At 40.3% G+C, this 19129-nt stretch overlaps 1 protein-coding gene across 3 annotated transcripts; it reads left to right on the forward strand.

Annotated features, from left to right (window-relative positions):
• The first annotated feature begins 41 nt into the window (after window positions 1–41).
• LOC101167594 (non-SMC condensin I complex, subunit G) lies at window positions 42–18483 on the forward strand. 3 transcript variants are annotated; one of them, XM_078953279.1, is made up of 24 exons: window positions 42–68; window positions 2956–3076; window positions 3753–3800; window positions 6173–6286; window positions 6776–7018; window positions 7922–8150; window positions 8307–8452; window positions 8572–8656; window positions 8810–9002; window positions 9090–9239; window positions 10147–10287; window positions 10613–10736; window positions 10807–10896; window positions 11452–11640; window positions 11716–11826; window positions 13127–13246; window positions 13326–13550; window positions 13652–13833; window positions 15420–15585; window positions 15673–15840; window positions 17699–17822; window positions 17916–17963; window positions 18085–18154; window positions 18239–18483. In XM_078953279.1, exons 2-24 carry the CDS (start codon window positions 3065–3067, stop codon window positions 18363–18365), a joined length of 3105 nt encoding a protein of 1034 aa, XP_078809405.1. In that variant the 5' UTR covers window positions 42–68; window positions 2956–3064; the 3' UTR covers window positions 18366–18483. The 3 variants fall into 3 exon arrangements, with proteins under 3 accessions (XP_078809405.1, XP_078809407.1, XP_011473381.2); XM_078953281.1 differs by having other exon boundaries at window positions 17919–17963; XM_011475079.4 differs by lacking the exons at window positions 42–68; window positions 2956–3076; window positions 3753–3800 and adding an exon at window positions 5749–5876.
• The last annotated feature ends 646 nt before the right edge of the window (window positions 18484–19129 follow it).

Below are 19129 nucleotides of genomic sequence, written 5' to 3' on the forward strand. Positions count from 1 at the left end.
ACCGGCGCTGCTGCCGTATCAATGAGCGGAGAGGGGCGGGGGAGGGTCCCCAGAGGCCCCGGTGATGGGTGAGATAAACATGTTCAGTCCCAAAGCAACGAGGAGACTTTTTAGTAATCCGATTAGGATTTCAATGGAAAGGAATCTTTATGCGCCAAAATGTGCCAATGTGCCAAAAATATTGACTAATTAATAAATAAATAGAAAAAAGTAAATATTAAAAGAAAAAAAAATACAGAAATCGTCTTCACGAAAGTTTTTGAAGATGCAAAAGTGTTATAAAGAAAAGCCCTTTTTGTTGGGGGAAAAAACTGTAATTATCATTTGTAAAACTTTATTCTAAAATAATAAGCCTGAATTTAAATATGTTCTACTATCTCAAAACTAACTACATTTTAAGTAACTGCATTTTAAAGTGTTCTTTCTGTGCTTTCAATAAAAAACATCTAACATGTATGTTCTGAGAGTATTGAAAAATTGTGACATTGTAGTTTTCCTTTTTCCTTGTAGTTTTCCTTTCTCTATAGAAATGTTGGTTTGAAAAAGTAAGCTGCTAAATGTAAGCCGGGAATGGCTTACATAAATGTTTTTTCTTATTTTATGTCTGTTTTCTCGTGATAACAATGTTGTTATGATGTGATAACAACATACTGAAGAATATACTATACAATCTGCGGCAAAACCCAGCAGTTTGTCAGAGAAAATGTCGAACACAAGAAGAACTGATCAATTCAAAATTTGTTACTTTATTTAATGGTGTAACTCAGGCAGAGATTGTTCTCATATGATTGTCTGTCAGTGATCCTGCAATTGAATCGGTTAGTTTAAAAGGGGCCCAAGTCCAAGAGGTTTGTTTTTCCAGGAAATGATTTTAATTGCATAGCTTAAATGGAGGCCACACCAAATGATTAATACTTTACCCAGATTTAGCACCAGTTCATAGCTCACAAATGCTATAATTTTATGATTTCAGAGGACTAGCAAACTAAAGTCTCTGGACTTGGGCCCTTCTTGAATTAAACAGGGGCGATGCCATATTGGATAACTAGTGCTGCCATCTGTGGAATAAAGCAAAACCCATGCAAAAAAAGGCCCAAGTCCAGGAATTTTGCACTTAATGCATTTTAAATGTCAAGCATAGTCAATACATCACAACGGACTTGGGACTTTTTTGCACATAATCAGATAGCTTTTCCCTTGAAGACCATAGAACATGTAATATCCCTATTATGAAAAAATTGTGGACTTGGGCCTCTTTTGAACTAACCGATTCAATTGTCAATTTCATCAGTGAACAAACAAAGTGACCAGGAGGTCTGCATGCTTGCAGAAAGATGCATGAAAGGTGCGAGCTGGAAGGACTGTATGTCACTCCAGACTTGGTCTGTTGACATGATAGTAGAAAACGGTAAAAAAAAAAAAGCAAGGTACCAGTAGGCTGTTCTCGGCTTCTGTATGATAATGACATCTACCTTTGTTTATTTCCAGTTTTTTACCATATTGTTATCACGAGAAAAAAACTTTTTTTCTTGTGATAATGTGATAGTACATGTCATTGTCACATGAAAATCCCCCCCCCCCCCCCAAAAAAAAGGTTGGTGGGAAATCTCTGGTTTCCATAGTTACTGGTCTGTTTAGATACGGTAGTTTAAAAACTGCAACTAATATAAAATAAGGTAAAATCACGAAGACTTTTGAAATAAATGCTTTACTTACAAAAAGCAACTCTTTGGGTTCAGCTTCATTAACTTTGTGACAGCCAAAGGAAAACAAATGTCTCCAGTCAACAAATTTATAAAGGGCCTATAGTGTGCTATTCTTAAGCTTTTTATAGTAAACAATATCCATGTACACGATACTATATTATTTTTGGCACACAAAAGAATGCATTTTTTTATATCCAATATTTAAAAACATTTCCTGAGCATTTTTCCAATCTGGAAGTAAGACGACCCGATCTCTGAGGCACCACTGGCTTTCGCTCGTTGTGGGTGCCGCCCATTTCACATTGTCAACCTAGAGTCGGTCTCAGCAACATCCAAACTTTTGCAAAGTTGGATGTGCAAATTGGGCTGTAAAATGAAAGCGTTTTAGCTGATTACTAGCAATGCGGATGGAGAAAGTGTTTGTGTCAGCCTGGGGGCGGTGCAGGCAGCGCAGAATCTACTTGGAAGGGACTGTTCTCACTTGTCTACATCACAATGTGAGGACCCACTTGTTTTCATGGGTTGGGAGGGGCTGGCTCTCAGAGCGCAGGTTTTTAGAGGAATACTCAGAAATGTGTGAACAGATCAAATACCGCTTTGGGGTTTCTTCAAGGAAATGTTAAAGTAATCAACATTATATTACACTTTAAAAGCTCAAAAATGAATTTCGCATGGCATGAACTCTTTAAATTCACTAAAAACAACAATTCCCAGAGCCCCAACCCTGTCATATTTAGTTTGATTGAAAAGCTCCAAATGTCATCTATAGTTACCAAAGCAGTTATTTCAGTAGTAAGTAGTGGTTGGGCAACATTCAGGTTTAGAAATGTCCTTTAAATTAGGCACATTTGCATTGCTTGTAGTCAGGAGGTTTATACAAAGAGGCAAAACAGTTTAGAATTAAATGCTGTTGGAAAATTAAACCGATGGCCTATTTCCATTTTTTAATAAGTCTTTTAGTCAAAGCAAGTTTTTGTGGGTAAATAAATTCAACAATACCCAGGTATTTATCCAAAATTACTTGAATTGTTTCAACAGCCTCAGTCAGTTAATAAAAAGAAATAAATTGAATGCTCAGTAAAGTAAATTGTACTGGTACTTTACAGAAAAATGAAAAGCACATCTCAGACCTTCTGTCAATTTGACTTTTTGTAGGCATCCTTTCATTTTTGTGCTTTTTTATGTGCCCGTCTTCAGCATTAGAATGTAATTGGATGAAACCTTGATTTTATTTCCCACCTGCATGCAGGTCCAGCAGACATTCAGGCTGGGTACCATCTATTTTGAATTGATTTCCGGAAACAGACGCCAGAAAATGAGGATCCTCGTCTGTCTGAGGATGAAATTGTTCCTCCTGCATGTTCCCATGGGTAAGTAGTTCTTGTCCACACAGCTGTACTGGCAGCTGTGGCTCTTTTACAACATCACACAAACTGCATTCAGCTGCCTTAAACTTGGAAATATTAGTGACGTTTATGAATGCTTCATTTCAGTATTTTACCCAGATTTACATAAATAAGGATTAACACTTACACAAAAATGTTACTCAACAATAAGTAAAACAGGGTTGGGCAAACTGCAGCCTGGGGGACAATGCTGTTTTAAACTATTTATTTTGGCCTGCCAAACTGGAATAATTCAAATTGATAAGCCTTAATAATGTATTTTCCCTGTAATTCTGGTGTATCTCAATAGATGGGGCATAACAAATAAACTGACCCTTGTTTAGGTAAAGAAAGTTATTCTTCATTCATATGGTGGTGGAATATTTTTTGTTTTTGTGACGTTCATGTGGGTTTTCCATCACATTGTGATCCCGTTGGTGTTATTTGTCTTTGCTCCAAGGCGGAATTCCTGGATTGGAATTTTTTTTCACAGGGTAAATGTAAAGACTGTGTGGATAAAAACTGTAATGTGTGTGTTGAGAAAGGCGTGGATATGTTTCCTGGTTATTTTTACAAGTTTTTTTAGGGTTCTTGTATTCTTGGTGTGTTAGTTTCAGCCAAATACCATTAGAATTTATTGAATTCAATCTGTGTTTTACAGAACTCCTCCTGTGTTTGCAGGGACCAGATGAATGGAACTTTAGTGGAGGTGAGTAATGTGTTCTTCTGATGGTGAGGAATGAAAGGTCTGCAGACACAGGCCTCTTAGCTCCTGCAAACACACTACAATAATACAATTGTCACGTCCATCAGTTTTCTTCAGACAAAACTCAAAGTTTTTCTTTTTAACGTTTCCTCTTTCTTTTAAAGTGGATAAATCTTTCCTTGTGTTGGAGAAAGCTGCTCCTCCGTGCACACAGTGGGGAAGGTTACAGATGAAGCTGAGCTTGTCTGTTCCAACGTGGTGTTCTGCAGCCATAACCTCTGTAAAAAGAGAACTGGTTGGAAAAAGAAAAGTCCTGTTATGAAGGTTTCCAGTTGAAAACCAGAAGATTTTCCTAAAGGTTTACTTACATCCGTCCATGTTTTACAACTCCATCCCTCTCCCTGAGCTCCATCCTGCAGACTGTCTGGATCCGTCTTCAGAAAACAGCTGCACACTCCCCAACCAGGCCATCATCTCCAAATGTGAACGTTAGCAATTAATTGTCCACAGTCTATACCCTTTATTGGAATTTCATTAGTTTTAGCCCAGAACATTCTGTTTATTATTATTTTTTAATAATCTAGGTTTCAGAAAGAAACAATAACTGGCACGCAGTGACTGTTGTTCTTCTGGTTAGGTCCTCCAATGAGTCAAATTGTTGTACTTTAGTCAGATGTCTCCATTAACACGAACCACATGCTGCAAAGAACATGAGGCAGAACTAAGGAACACCTAAGATCCCTTGGAACACTGAGTGCTTTTCATTAACAACTATATACATCTAAATACACGGTTAAATTCTGACCTAAACAAGATCACCAAAGGGATTCAGAGAAATAGAAGAGGACCACATTTACTATCACTATTTCCTGTCAAACTGCTCTGGTCCAGTGTTCAGAGAAGAAAGGGAAGGGAAGAAAGAGAGGGAAAGAGCTCTCACAGCACACCTGTGAAGTGTGCACCTGCGCTATGTGCCAGCACTGAAATGGTGCTGACCCATTTTTTCCTGCTCTCTAGCAGCAACAGACAGCTTGCATCCTGTCACTTGAGGGAATTTCTTCCCTTGGGTGACAAATTGAAAAAAAGGGCACTTTGGATATCTAAATTAATGATAAACATTTGAAAGGAAATTAAGATTAAAAAGAGAAAGGAAGGCATGAAGTTTAATGCATAAAACATGAAGGAATCTTTTTTTTAAGAAGAAGAAGACAAAAATGGAACTTTTTAAAAGAATAATAAATAAATAAAACCCTTTTTGGTTGTGTTTTCTTCGTCGAACAAGAAAGTAATCAATCCAAGGGATAGAAGACAAGCATGAAGTAGTCTAAACACCTACTATTTTTTTTAACAATAATGTTGATATTGATGATGTTGTTGAGCTGCTGCCACAACCAATTTCCCTCATGGAATGAATAAAGTATCTATTTATTTTCATTTTGTACCATTTTATCCCTTTTGGGGTCACGGGGGTGCCAGAGCCTATCCTGGCCACTTGTGGGTGAAGGCAGGGGACACCCAGTCTGTCACAGGGTCATATATCACACACACATAGGGACAATTTAAAGTTGCCAGTTGATCTATGAAGCATGTTTTTGGATGGTGAGAGGAGGCTGGAGACTCTGGAAAGAGCCCGTGATCGCATGGGGAGAACATGCAAACTCTTCACAAAGAAGTTCCCCATTGATGTTCTGTTTTGGGTCCCCCAGCCTGGGCTTGAACCAGGGGCCTTCTTGCTGTGAGGCAAGAAGCAAGTGAGGCAAGGCAAGAGCGCTACCGTGCAGCCCTCGTTTAGTTTCATTTTACTATATTTGAAACCATTACACGGGAGGTGCTCCTTTAATTTGTTCGTTAAACTTTATAAAACACGTAAGATTAATTCACATACTTTTTTCTGTTAAAGTTGTACTGAGCTTTGTGTGGGCTTATTTTGGCATCCAGTCCGAAAGGGGGCAGTACTGCCCTCGTGCATGTTCTGCCAAACGCCTTTAGACCATTCATTTGTTCTACGGTTACATTTGAAAACAGGCGGCAGTTTCATAAAGAAAAAAGCCACGACAATATTTATCGGAAATCACAAAAGTAAGTCGGTTTTGACACCTTAAGGTCAAAGCGTGTTGCAATACTATTGTGTAGTTTTTCTTTTACACAAGAGGCGTAAACGCTCTTTGTCATCGTCGGATTATGTGTTTTTTTCCGAGTTGTTTCCTGCCCTGGTTACTTTGTCATAATAGTTTCAGGCATGTTTGGTGTAGTTGTAGTTAACGAAACGACATGCGCAGTTGCCGCTAGAGAGAGCCGCTAGGTTCAGAAAACAGTGTTTCTCCGAGTCTGGGGTCTGTTTAATTAACTCTGTACGTCATTTTGTTCTATTCTAGGCAAACATGACTGCGGATAATGAAATAGACATCAAGGAGGCGTTTCAGCGAGCACAGAAAGGCCACAACAACAAGGCGAAGCTGGTGGCGAGTTTAAAGAGTCGCTACAACAAGGTATAGAGCTAACATTAACAAAAAAAAAACACACACACAGGGCCTACTATTACCATTGTTGTTTGGTTTTATATGTGTGTTTGATATTTATTATTGTTTATTTATATATCTTTTCTGTAAATGGAAAAATGTGGAGCTAACAACATAAGCAGACACAGGGATGCTTTTCCTTGTATTTTGTTTAACTTATTTCTCAACTATGACTTTTTTTGGGTAGGTTCTGAGCAACTGCTGTTGGTTTTCAAGTTGGAACTAGTTAAGTTATATTAACTTAGGTACTTGAAATGTAAATAATACCTCAAAACGTCAGTGGATTCTGTTCTGTTTTAAATTAAAGCAGAGTTTAGCTGAATCCTTCAACATGTTTGGATAAACTGGGATGAGTACATTACAGCAACAACTAGATTTCAAAAGAAAAACCCAACAACCTGTAGCTTGTTCTCCTTTCTTCATCATCTCCATCAATAATCCCTCCATCTCTCTTTTCAGCTTGAGGATAAGACTCCTTTCCATGAGGAGTTCATCCGCTGCCTGAAATATGCCATGATTGTCTACAAACGTGAGCCTGCAGTGGAAAATGTCATAGAGTTTGTGGCAAAGTTTGCCACAAGTTTTCAGTCTCCACCTAAACCTGAAGGAGAGGACCAGCAAAATGAAGAGGAAGAGGAGGAGGAGGAGGATGAAGAGGATGATCACCCATTCTTGAGTTTCATCTTTAACTTTTTGTTGGAGGTATAAAGATTGTTGCACACAGGATGCATCCCAGAAATTTCTGTTTTTTTCTTTTCTTTAAATCTTACATGTGGTAACTACCGGTAATGTAAACCATTTAATACATCTGCCTCTTATTCTAAAAAAAAATCTTCACTATGTTTTTTAGTAAGTAATTTTTATTTTTATTTATAATAAATAGCTGTATTTATAGATCCCTTTTTTTTTAAATGCCTTGGTAAAAGTAGGTCATTATCTTGTGTTTTGTGATCCCTTCCCGCTATATGTCGCTAATTCGCAAATTACCATTAAATCCAGGAATCCGTTTAATTTATCCTGGACCTGAACAGAAAACGGCTTTGAATAATTAATTGATATATAATTATGATTGTATATAATTAGAAATTAGCTCAGGAATTAATGGGTTAAATAAAAAATATTAAAGTAAGCATACATTTTTTTGTATTGATTAATCCAATCCAGTAATCTGTGTTCTAACAAAATGATTTCATTTTTTTAGGAAGCTTTTTGTTTGGTTTTCAATGTATTTTTTATCCCTAATATAATTGGTCAAACCATAAAGGAGTATTTCTATGATCAGACAAATCATTTTAGAAATAAAATTCCACATACTGATATTTAATTGAATTGGAAATGTGACCTTCAGAATGAAACCGATTGTGTTTTTTAAATTGAAAATATTTTTTTTCTTCTGTAAAGCACTTTGCATTACTAATGTACGATACGTTCTTTATAAAAAACGTAATTCTATTGTGTGCCTTGTTTACACTGAATAGATACGTATAAAATTCATGTTTTTATAGATGCATTTAAAAACTAATGTTAATAATTTTACCTTTTATTTCATAGAAACAATGTCTGCATGACTTTAACCTGTGTATTTTGGGTCTTCCTTCCTCTAAGTCCCATAAAGCCAACAGTCACGCCGTGCGTTTCCGGGCGTGTCAGCTGATCAACAAATTGCTGGGCAGCATGTCAGAAAATGCTCAGATTGACGATGACCTCTTTGATCGCATCCACCAAGCCATGCTGATTCGTGTCACTGACAAGTTCCCCAATGTGAGGATTCAAGCTGCTCTAGCCATGACTCGCCTTCAGCAGCCAAAGGACCCCGACTGTCCAACCATCAACGGTGTGTTTGCTCACTTTTCTCTGTTTCCTTCGGAATTTAGTAGAGTTTATTCAACTCACAATATGGAACGTTTGAGTTAGTCCATGCCTACAAAAGCTTTTGTACGCTGGTATTTATGATCAAATGTGTAACTCTCAGCATCTTGCTATTTTTCAGCCTACATGTTAATTCTGGAAAATGATACCAACGCAGAGGTGCGGCGCGCGGTTCTTTCCTGCATCGCTATGTCTCCTCGGACACTCCCCAAAGTACTGAAACGCACTCGTGACATCAAAGACAACGTCCGCAAGCTAGCCTATCAGGTAGCCTTAAGAAAAAGAGGGTTTTTTTCCCCTGAAATTTAAGCAAAAAAGGCATTAGTTCATTTTTTAAGCACTTTTGCAATGTTAATGATCAATATTTTGACTGTCTTCTATTGAAGGTTCTTGCTGACAAAGTTCATATTAAAGCTCTTAGCATCGCACAGAGAGTCAGTCTGCTGCAGCAGGGTCTTCATGACACCTCAGGTAAACTTTCATCAGTCAAAATACTGATACTTTTTGAGGTACTTTCAGTAAGTTGATGTAGAATTTTTATAAATCTGTATATTTAGAAGTAATAAAACTTCCAATGAATGATCTCTTTCTCACAGTACATGTGTTATTTACGTTTCCGTGCAGAGGCAGTGAGAGAGGTGGTCTGCAGCCGCCTCCTGCCAGCCTGGCTGCTCCGCCTGGACGGTGATGTCATCGAGCTGCTCCACCGACTGGATGTGGAAAACTGTGCAGATGCGGCGATGGACACGCTGAAAGCCATCTTCAAAAGCATGCCTGCAGAAGAACTGCTGCAGAACAGGGAGGGGCTTGACAACAGGTCCGCTTTTAGCTTTCCTACTATTTGAAGAGATGTCGTAAAAATGTTGGAGGGTTAAAGAATCTGTTGCTTTACTTTTTTCAACAGGAAGGTGATCCCAATTGACTCTTTGACCTGTGAAAATGTGCTTTACTGGAGAGCGCTGTGTGAGTTCATCAAGGACAAAGGAGATGATGGAGAAGAAATGCTGGAACAAGTGTTGCCAGATGCTGCTGCTTATGCTGAGTACCTTTGTGGGTAAGAGCATCAAAGGTTTTAAATTGCTTTTGAAAGTTAGTAAACGGCTTGTGCAGTCTTATTATTGATTAGGAAGAAATTTATGGAAGAATCCCATAATACTTACTCTGCAACAATTAATTTTTTAACTAAGCCGAGTTGTTAATGTATTTCTCTGTACTTATGTGAGAGCGGGTTCCGATTTCTCAGTGGAATTCAGCAATGGAGGAGGCTCAAAGAAATCCTAAGTCTTAGGACACTACTCTACTACACCACTTAAGTGCTTGTACTTTTAAATATAACTTTATTATATTACTAACCAGAACAAAAGAGCATGCAATCAGAAGTAGAAGCAAGGACACACACACACAGTTGGAAAAAAAACGCAAAACTTGAACAAAAATCTGTAAAACAGAACAGTTGGTCAATTCCAGTTTGAAGCCAAAAAAAAACAGCACATTTTTTTACAACTAACAGGTGAATGAAAGGGCTCAAACTGCTGTTTGTGAGGCCTGCTCCTTCCGGCCATTTAAAAAAAGAGAAAAAATCTGATTTTTAAAATCAAAGAGGAAAGACAATCAAGTTGGGATGATATATTCACTCATAAAAGAATAAAATATTCAGCTTTTCAGTGTAAAACAGTTTAAATAAATGTAAAGCTTGACAGGATTACAGATGTCACAACTCCAGAGTTTGGATTTTCCCTACATTCAGTGAATTGGTCAGTTTGCTGAAAACTGACAGATTGTATGTAGACAATAAAGTAGTTAACACAACTTTTCCTAAAAGCTGTATTAACGTTTCTTTTTTTTGAAAATGTTAATGTCATTTTGCGTTGATGTAAATGGGTTGTCAGCTGATTCCACGGCGTGCGTTAAACAGTGACACTGCACACTTCGTCGGCCATTAACCCTTACTTAACTCGCAGATATCTGAAGGCGGTGCCGTTGCTCACAGAGGAGCAGAGAGGCGACTTCAACCAGCTGGAGCTGGTCATGACCAAAGAATTTATCTCTCAACAACTCATCCACCTCATCCGCTGCCTCGACACGAACGAGGAAGGTGGCAGGTATGAAATCCTTTGAATCCAAGGAAAACTACTGGAAAACATTATTTGTTTGTTATTGTATGGAGAGGATTCAACAAAAGGAAAAATGTAAAAGTTTAAGCCTTATAGATTCACAATCTGATCCTAAGAGAAACAGAAACAACAACAAATACTACATGGAAATGAATTCTTAGAGATCAACCAAAGCACGTTTTTGATCTGGTTACAGTTGGTACAATCTATGTTTGAAGACTTCCTGTTGTGGATTGAAATCCAGGCCTTAAGCTTATTGTCAGATGGGATTGTGTAGATTTTTAGTGCATGTCATGGTTTTTAATATTTGCAGAAAGCGTGTGCTGGCAGTTCTGCAGGACATGATGGCTCTTCCACAGACCCCCTCCTCCCTGATTTCCCTGCTTACTGAAAAACTCCTCTCCCTCATCCCTGATGACCACAGGCGCATCCAGACTGTAGGTTCCCTTCTGCTGTGTTGCTTTACACTGAGGCTGACTTCTACTAGATGCTGTTGTCTTTTTGCAGGTGGCAGAAATCATCTCGGACTTGAGGGAACCCATCATGGAGCCCAATCGGGCTGTGGATGAGAATGAGAGCCGACGGCAGCAGGTTAAGGTGGGCAACGCTTGAATGAAAAACTCCAGCAGGATCTGGATTTTGCCATCCTTTCCCCTGCCTTTAGTGAATAAAATGTCTAAGTCTTTTCACTAGAAAAATTAAGGCTTTTAACATTTGCCAAAGAAACCTTTAAAAATGTGGATTTCCTAACTTCAAATGTTTCATGTTTTTTATCTGCTGCATTTCCTCCTCATCAGTCATTTCTTTGTTTTCTCTCCTTTAAACAATTAATTTTTGGTGTTCCATTCAAAAAAAGAGCATTTGAAAATAAAATAAAATGACAGTAAATACATTGAGAAACCGTAATATGAAAACTACCTAATAAATGTCCAAATAACAGCCAAAAAGTGATGTTTTATGTTCCTGCTGCTATTATTTTACCTTAATAAAAACAGATCAAGTTTCTGGTTTAGGAGTCACTCCCACATAAATTAAAGGTGCTACAGAGAAAGTAAAGAATGTGTGAATGTTTTAAACTGATTTCTTCCTGTTTGTTGGAAATTGTTGTAGCTGCATCCAAACGTTCTCCTTTCCTCCTCCTCCTCCATGCAGCTGGCAGAAGTAAAGGTCCAGATCTTGGAAGCTAAACAAACTCTGGAGGATTGTATCGCTGCTCAGGAGTTCAGCCGAGCGGCAGAGCTGAAGGAATCCATCACACGCCTCGAGGAGAGCAGAAACCAAATCCTTCAGGACATCGCCGAGGGCGGCCAGCCGACTGACAAGGAGCCCCGCACCGAGAAGGTCCGGTGAGATCCAGGATGCGTCATTGCTGGGTTTCATGGAACTGATGTTCTTTTTTTTATGTCCTTTTATTAGAATGACCCAGAGACTCTTCTGAGGTGTTTAACGATGTGTGCTGAGCTGATGAAGCAGATGAACATCAAGACTCGAATTGGTCCAACTATAAGTGCATTGATGTCTTCCTTGGTAAAAAGCGTTTTTTATTTTTACTTTATTATGCTGTCAAATACATCTTTATGCGTGTTTTTAGGACGAAATAATGATAATCATTTATTTTATTTGAAGCACTTGTCAGTCAAGGTCCTTAAAAAAACAAAACACACATGAACAAAGTCGAAGGATTTTGTTCTCAACCCTTTTGATCTACTGAGAAACAGTGGAGTTGGTGAAGAATTTGAGTGATGTGAAGAAAAGAGGGAGCAGTGCAAGTTTAGGGAAAAATGAAAAGAAGGGAGTTCCAGTAATGAAGACAGGAAATAAGCTGTGGATGTGGAGGGAGGGAGGGAGGGAGGGAGGGAGGGAGGGAGGGAGGGAGGGAGGGAGGGAGGGGTTATTGCAAAGGTGAAAATGTGCTGACTATCGATGGGAGCGTAAAAGGAGAATGTGTCGTTGAGAGTGACACCCAAACTCTTTGCTGGAGGGGAGGTGGAACAAGAAAGCCATTTCTATCCAGAGAGTAACTGTTGGTTTTTGAAAGAGCAGATTTAGTGCATTTAGTTGTTGCTTAGTTTTCAGAAAGAAGGAGAATGAGGATTTAATGACAGAAAAGCACTTGGTAAAGGAAGAGGGGAGAAGTACAGAATTTGGTTTTACTGCTCAAGCGGGGAATTCAGCACAATTCAGTCCAAACCTGAATTTTTGGATCGCTGTTTTGTTAAAGTTCCATTGAGGGTTTGTGTATTACAAAAACACAATAAAGAAAATGAAAATTCAGAAGAATATTTTTTACAATTTGTTCTAAAGCAATTAAGAATGAAGAAAAACCTTCCAGTTGGCCAATACTAAGCCTGGTATAATGTAATAAACCAACTACTAAATCCTTCTCAAATTTAAGGCTACATGTTTGACACTTTGAATGTGAATATCCTGGTTTGCTGTAGGGATGCAACGATTCGGTGTGTCATATGGTTTGGTTTTAGGCCTGCTGGGTTTTAACGAGGGTTCGTCAAGTGTGTTTAAAATGTCATTTAAATGTTTGGCCTTCCTTTGACAAACTTATATTTGGTTAACATGAAACCAGATCTTTGCTTAACACATTAGATTTCTTTTCATTTCATTTCTGTAAAATCGAGTAGAAACTGTGATATAAATTGATGCTAAAAGTTCAGATGCTTTAAGGAGAATGACACAAAGGAATCTGCTGGTTCTGTGATTGAGCTGCAGAAGTGTTGATGTGTGAACCCCTCCCTGCACAGAGTCACCACAGCAATACCCCAAAATGAGCTTGAATACATTTGTGAATGTATTTGTGTGTTTTCTTTGTTAGATTTTACCCAGTATAGCAAACGCACACCCTGCTGTCCGCAACATGGCTGTTGTGTGTCTGGGAACGTGCACTTTGCACAGCAAGGAACTGGCTAAAACCCACATGGTCCTCCTGCTCCAGGTCAGTCAGCATTCTTCTGAGCACCAACAAAACTACAAATGTTACCAACTGCACTGAGTTTTCTCCGTCCGTTTCCAAGATCTCCCAACTCGACGAGGTGAAGATCCGCATCAGCGCCCTCCGTGCCGTCGTCGACCTGCTGCTGCTGTTTGGCTTCCAGCTTTTCTCCGACACGGCGTCCGCACAGCCCAGCCAGTCCCCAGAAAAGCAGGAGGAAGAGGCAGGACCGGCTGAGAAGGGAGATGCTCCAGAAGACACCACGCAGAGTATCCTTGTGATGCTTTCAGAGCTGTTGGATAGCGAGGCGAGTTAGTCTGTGTTTTTCTAAAAAGCTCTCTGCCCTTTTTGCACTTTCGACTTGCTCTCAAAATGAACCTATTTGCATATCTGCTCAAACACTCGCAGGTGTCTGACCTGCGCACAGAGGCGGCAGAGGGCCTGGCCAAACTTATGTACACCGGCCGCATCTCCAGCGCCAAGATGCTGACGCGTCTGGTGCTGCTGTGGTACAATCCTGTTACTGAGGATGACACCCGCCTGCGGCACTGCCTCGGCGTCTTCTTCCAGCTCTACGCCCGCGAGAGCAGGTGTGACACGCACACACGCCGAGCTGCGCAGTCACGGCTGTAGAATATTCTCCTAATGGGAAGACAAATGGGGGTTATTTCTTGATTGGCACAGCCGCAGTGATAGCTGTTCATTTAGGCTGTTCCCTTCAGGGTTCACCACGTCAAATCAGCTGTTCCCACCTGACACTGTTAAGTTTTCTTTTCTTTTATTTCATCCACAAATCCCTTTCACTTTTAGGTTTTACTTCCCGATTTTTTTCAGTTAGCCCCATTCTGCGTCATATCTCAGGGCATTTTTTGTAACCTAATATAATAATGAGAAAGCTGACGGAGAAGCTCCAATTTGCCACATCCACAGGGTGTCTTTCACTCATCCACAGTCGTATGCTGCACCCTGTAACGGATCTTAATGCTCTGCAGAACTCTGTTCATGTTTTGTTTCTTTTCTAATGAATAGGAGTCCGTTCTCAAGCCACAAAGAGCTCCCTTTCATTTGCTCAAAGAAGGCAGAACTATCAGAAAAATGTCCTTTGATCACTTCAGTTCGCTTAAAGACTCACTCCGATCATCTTTGGATCTGTTGTAAAAGTGTTCCCAATGCTCTTGTAATCATCATCATACTGGTTTAAGCCAAACTAAAGAAAAAAGCCTGTGTCGTTTTCTAGGACATAGATTCTGCAGAGCAGCAATAGTTTATTAGAAATGTCCATTGTAACAAATATGTACATCGCTTAAGGGGATGTATGAGAATGGAGCAGGGAGCTTGTGGTCCGCCAACGGTATTTTCTACCTAACAAATAAGATCTTTTTCAAACAGCATTTTTTTTTCGTCTGCTGTTTTGTGCTTATATGTTGTCCACCAGGAGAAAAATGTCACAAGAACATGTTAAAAACGGCAAAAACACCATTTACATTTGAGTGGGTCTTTAACATGAGCCAGCTTCCAGAAGCTGCAAGGATCCTTGCTCTGGCACCTGAATTAAAGACGGATAAATAAATGCTGAGAACAAAATAATGTTTGATAGTGCTGCACGACATGAGGAAAACTCGCGATATGCGATATTGGTGATTAATATTGCGATAACGATATAATTTGCGGTATATAAACAAATGGCAAAACAACCAAAAACATCATTTCCATTTCACTGCAACAGTTTAAAAGTTATACTCCAAATGACCCTTGTCGACGTAGGAGGCAAACATCAAACATAAAAGGGCTCATCTGATTGATCAACAACGTAAATGGCTCCTTACGATTGGTTAAATGCATAAAGGGATTTATTTCATTTGTTCACTATTTCAAGCTGCCATGAGATTGTTTTTTAGCACATTTAAGGTAAACATTTATTGCGATTTTCGCCATCTTTTGCGGTATGCATATTGCACAGCTTGATGTTGCGATAACGATAAATTTGCGGTATATTGTGCAGGCCTAATGTTTGATCAATTGCAAAATCTAGTCAACGTTTCCCAAAATGTAGCAAAAATGAAATCTTCCCAGATTTCTGTCCTAGCAGGCTGAACTTGTGCTTCCAGATCAAAGCCGTTTCTTCACACTGAAATCAAATGTGACGGAAAGTTTCTTTCTTTTTTTCTTCTTTAAGAGTTCACCAGGAGGTCGTAGAGGAGTGTTTCTTGCCGACGGTCCGGACTCTCCTGAATGCCCCCGCCACCTCTCCGCTCGCCGAGGTGGACATCAACAACGTGGTGGAGCTTCTGGTTGAACTGACGCGTCCAAGTGCGCTCATCAAACCCTCCAGTAACACAGAGGTAGATGCAGGGACGCCCAATGGAGTCTGCTCAGATGCTAACGGCCCCCACATGTGACTCGTCATGTTTGGTGCCGCGTGTCTTCAGGAGGTCTGCGTCCACGACTACCTGGCGGTGCGCTTGTGTGGCGAGATGCTGAAGGACCCAACCGCCCCTGAGGTTCGCCTTTATGCAAAGACGCTAAGCAACCTGGAGCTGAGCAGAGACAGCACTGTGAGGGAGGACCTGCTGACGCTGCTGCAGCAGCTTGTTCAGGTACACACACCTGTATTTCTATTCATATATTTGAAGGATTCATTATTATTACCTGTAATTAATTATAATCAATTTCCGTAAAAAGCCTCATTTTGAGGTATTTTTGTTGGGGGTGCAACAAATCTCAGTTCAGCATAAATGTGTACCGTGGATTACATCAGTGTTTTTCAACCAGTGTGCCGCGGCACACTAGTGTGCCGTGGGAGATGGTCAAGTGCGCCGTGGAGAAATTGCCCTCATTAACTGATCTAAAAATATTTTCCATCTCCAGGAAATAAACTCTTTGTTCATCCAAACAGGCCCTGATAAAACACTGAGGAGTTAGGAATATAAAAGATCTTAAAATTACTTTTTCTTTGTGTTTATTTAATTCTATTAAAGACATTTTGATAAGAATCACGGTACCGCGATTTAGCTGCAGCTATAACTGTGTAAGTATAACTGTCCCGCCCCTTTAACTGTCTCCGCCAATCATTCTTGAAGGCTTAATCACATGCAATCAGTCTGACCAATCAGAAGTGGTTAAAGTCTTTACTTCCTTGTTCTTAATTCTGCTGATAAAGTCGCTCAGTTCTAACAAAAATACCAGCTAGAGCTCGTCTTTAGCTGGTGGTTCATCTCTCAGAAAAAAACAGCCGCAACTTCCTGCTTTTTCTGCCACAATTATCACAAAAACCCACGTGAGATTGCGCGCGGGGGGGGGGGGGGGGGGGTGTCGATCAATACAGACCATGAATTTCTGCTTCTTTTTTTTTTGGATGCTGGTGTGCCGCGGGATTTTTGTCAGGGTTAAAGTGTGCCGTGGCTCAAAAAAGGTTGAAAAACACTGGATTACATCACATCAGCAATGGATTTTATTTATCACAATTATTTGCAATTATTTAATTGTGATTACTGCAAGACTTTGGGACCCCTAATTTATAGTTTTGGTTTCAAAAGTTGACCCTGACAAAGAATCCAAAGCACATGATCAAACATTCGTGGCTGCAGAAGAAACGTCTGGTGTGGTCGCAACTTTTCTTCTAAATGTCTGAAATAAAAAAGCTTGTTGGGCTACATTTTAGAAACTGTTTTTTTAGGGATTTAACAGCTTTATGTTTTCCAAGCTGGGCTGCACAGTGGTTAGCACTCTGGTTTGAATCCTCACTGGGAGTTTGCATGTTCTCACTCTACATGTGCTGGTTTTCTTCAGGAACTCCAGCTTCCTATCAGAATCCCAAAACATGCTTCATAGATCAAATGCCTATTCTAAATGACCCCTAGATGTGTGTGTGTGTTTGTGTGAGAGAGACCCTGCAACAGACCGGCGTTCTGTTCAGGGTCTATCCCGCCTTTGCCCAACAATAGCTGGGTGGGCTCCAGCAGCCCGTGACAGGTTCTGAAGACAGATGGACGTTTTCCAAACGGACAGTTTGTTCCTCATAACTGACAGCTCTTCAGTTTTCCATTCTTGCAGGACTGGCTGTCGTTTTTGACAGTTTATCGTCATCCTAATCCCACTGTTGCCTCTCCTACCACCATCCTTGTTCACACTCCTCACCGCCTTTGCTGTAACTCTTCCATTTAGCCTCCCTACAAGTTCCAGTTGGCTCAGAGTTAAGCTGCTTCACTGTAACTCCAGCGACCCGACAGGCCCCGAGCTTTGAGTAGAATCTTCCTGTTCACCTTTCAAGCCACGACGTTTCCTCTCAATATCCATGTAAATGCAGAATGGGATTTTTTTTACTTCATGATTGTGAGCTGCATTTTTTATTTTTGTGCTTTCTCTTGTCGGCTGCATTTCTTAAACTGGTGCGGTGAGTCCTGACAGAGGTGGGCCAGTTTCATGTCTTAAAGCTCTTCCTCCTCTCGCTGTCAGACGGTGAAGGATCGCATTTGCCTGCGTGCTCTGGAGAAGATGATGCATCAGCTGATTGACTCCAAAGAGCAAGCTGAGCTCTTAAGCGCCAGTGCACTGCAACCGCTGGATGTCAACGCAGACGGTGAGAAACTCCTACATAAATCATTTGGGACAAATGGTTGTTTTCTTTAGTCCAAGGTGCAAATCCAGAAATCTGAATTGTCCCTTTCCACAGAAGCAACAACAGACGATCCATCAAAATCTGCCAAGAGAGTCAAAAGAGGTAACATCCTGGACACTCAGCTTTTTGCTGCAGCGTCGTATTTTTAGAGCTCATCTCGTTTACCTGCGTGAAGATGTTGACTCAGTAGGGGGAGGTAACCTGAGCGCGTTTGTCTGCACAGGTCAAAGGAAAGTCTGCACCGCCAAAGGCAGCAGAAAGCAGAGCAGGAAAGCCGAGTCATCAGAAGAGAGGTGGGTTTAGAGGTATTCACCTTCAAAAAAGTGTTTGATTCCCTTCATCCACGCCTGAACTCGCTGCTTTGTTTTTTGCTGCAGCGATGGAGAAAACGTTCCTGAGTCCGTCCCTACAGCACGTCCATCAAGGAGGGCGAAGAGCGCCGCGATGGAGAAGACCAAACTCGACCTCAACCCCCTCCTCAATCAGGAGGCCAATGTGTCATGAAACCCTTTTCAAGCTTTTTCTTTTTTTGGGCAGATAATCTTGTTCCTGTGTTTTCTGCAGCATCTTTTCATAATTTCAGCTCGAGGTTTTATCAACAATAAACTTAATTTTGTCTCCATCTTTTTAGTTTCATGGTGGACTAACAGATGAAACATTTATCAATCACCACTTCCAGAAAAATTTGATCTAGAATGAGCATCAAGAGTCTAGAAAGTGAATTTCAAACAAACTAAATGTATTCTGAAGTCAGCTGTACATGATGCCTAGATTTCAGTTAGAAAGTTGAGGAGGAATCAAATTTCAGTCATAGGTAAATAGAGCGGAACAGCAGTAAATCATTTCAATCAGTTCTCCAATGTGAATTCAAAACATCCGTTCATTTTTATACTTCCCTGTTGGGGTCACATGGTTGCTGGAGCCTATCCCAGCCACTGTGGGGTTAAAATTGAGACACCCTGGATGGTTTGCCAGTCCATCGCAGGGACATAAACCCACATTCATACCGAAGGACAACATAGATTCCATAATCATCCTATGAAGCATGATCTTAGACCAGGGGTCGGGAACCTTTTTTGCCAAGAGAGCCATAAACGCCACATATTTTTAAATGTAATTTCGAAAGAGCCATACAATAATGTAGTGTCCCTTTACCACAGTGAGGCACGGAGACTTAACCTTTTTTAAGGTTCTTTATTCTGGTTACTGCAGACCGCAACGAACGCCGTACAATTAATTCAGCAACTCCTGATTCTCTCCCGCCGAGA

This window comes from Oryzias latipes, chromosome 1, assembly GCF_053564925.1.
Source record: "Oryzias latipes strain Hd-rR chromosome 1, Olatipes_Hd-rR_3.1".
Taxonomy (NCBI): Eukaryota; Metazoa; Chordata; class Actinopteri; order Beloniformes; family Adrianichthyidae; genus Oryzias; species Oryzias latipes.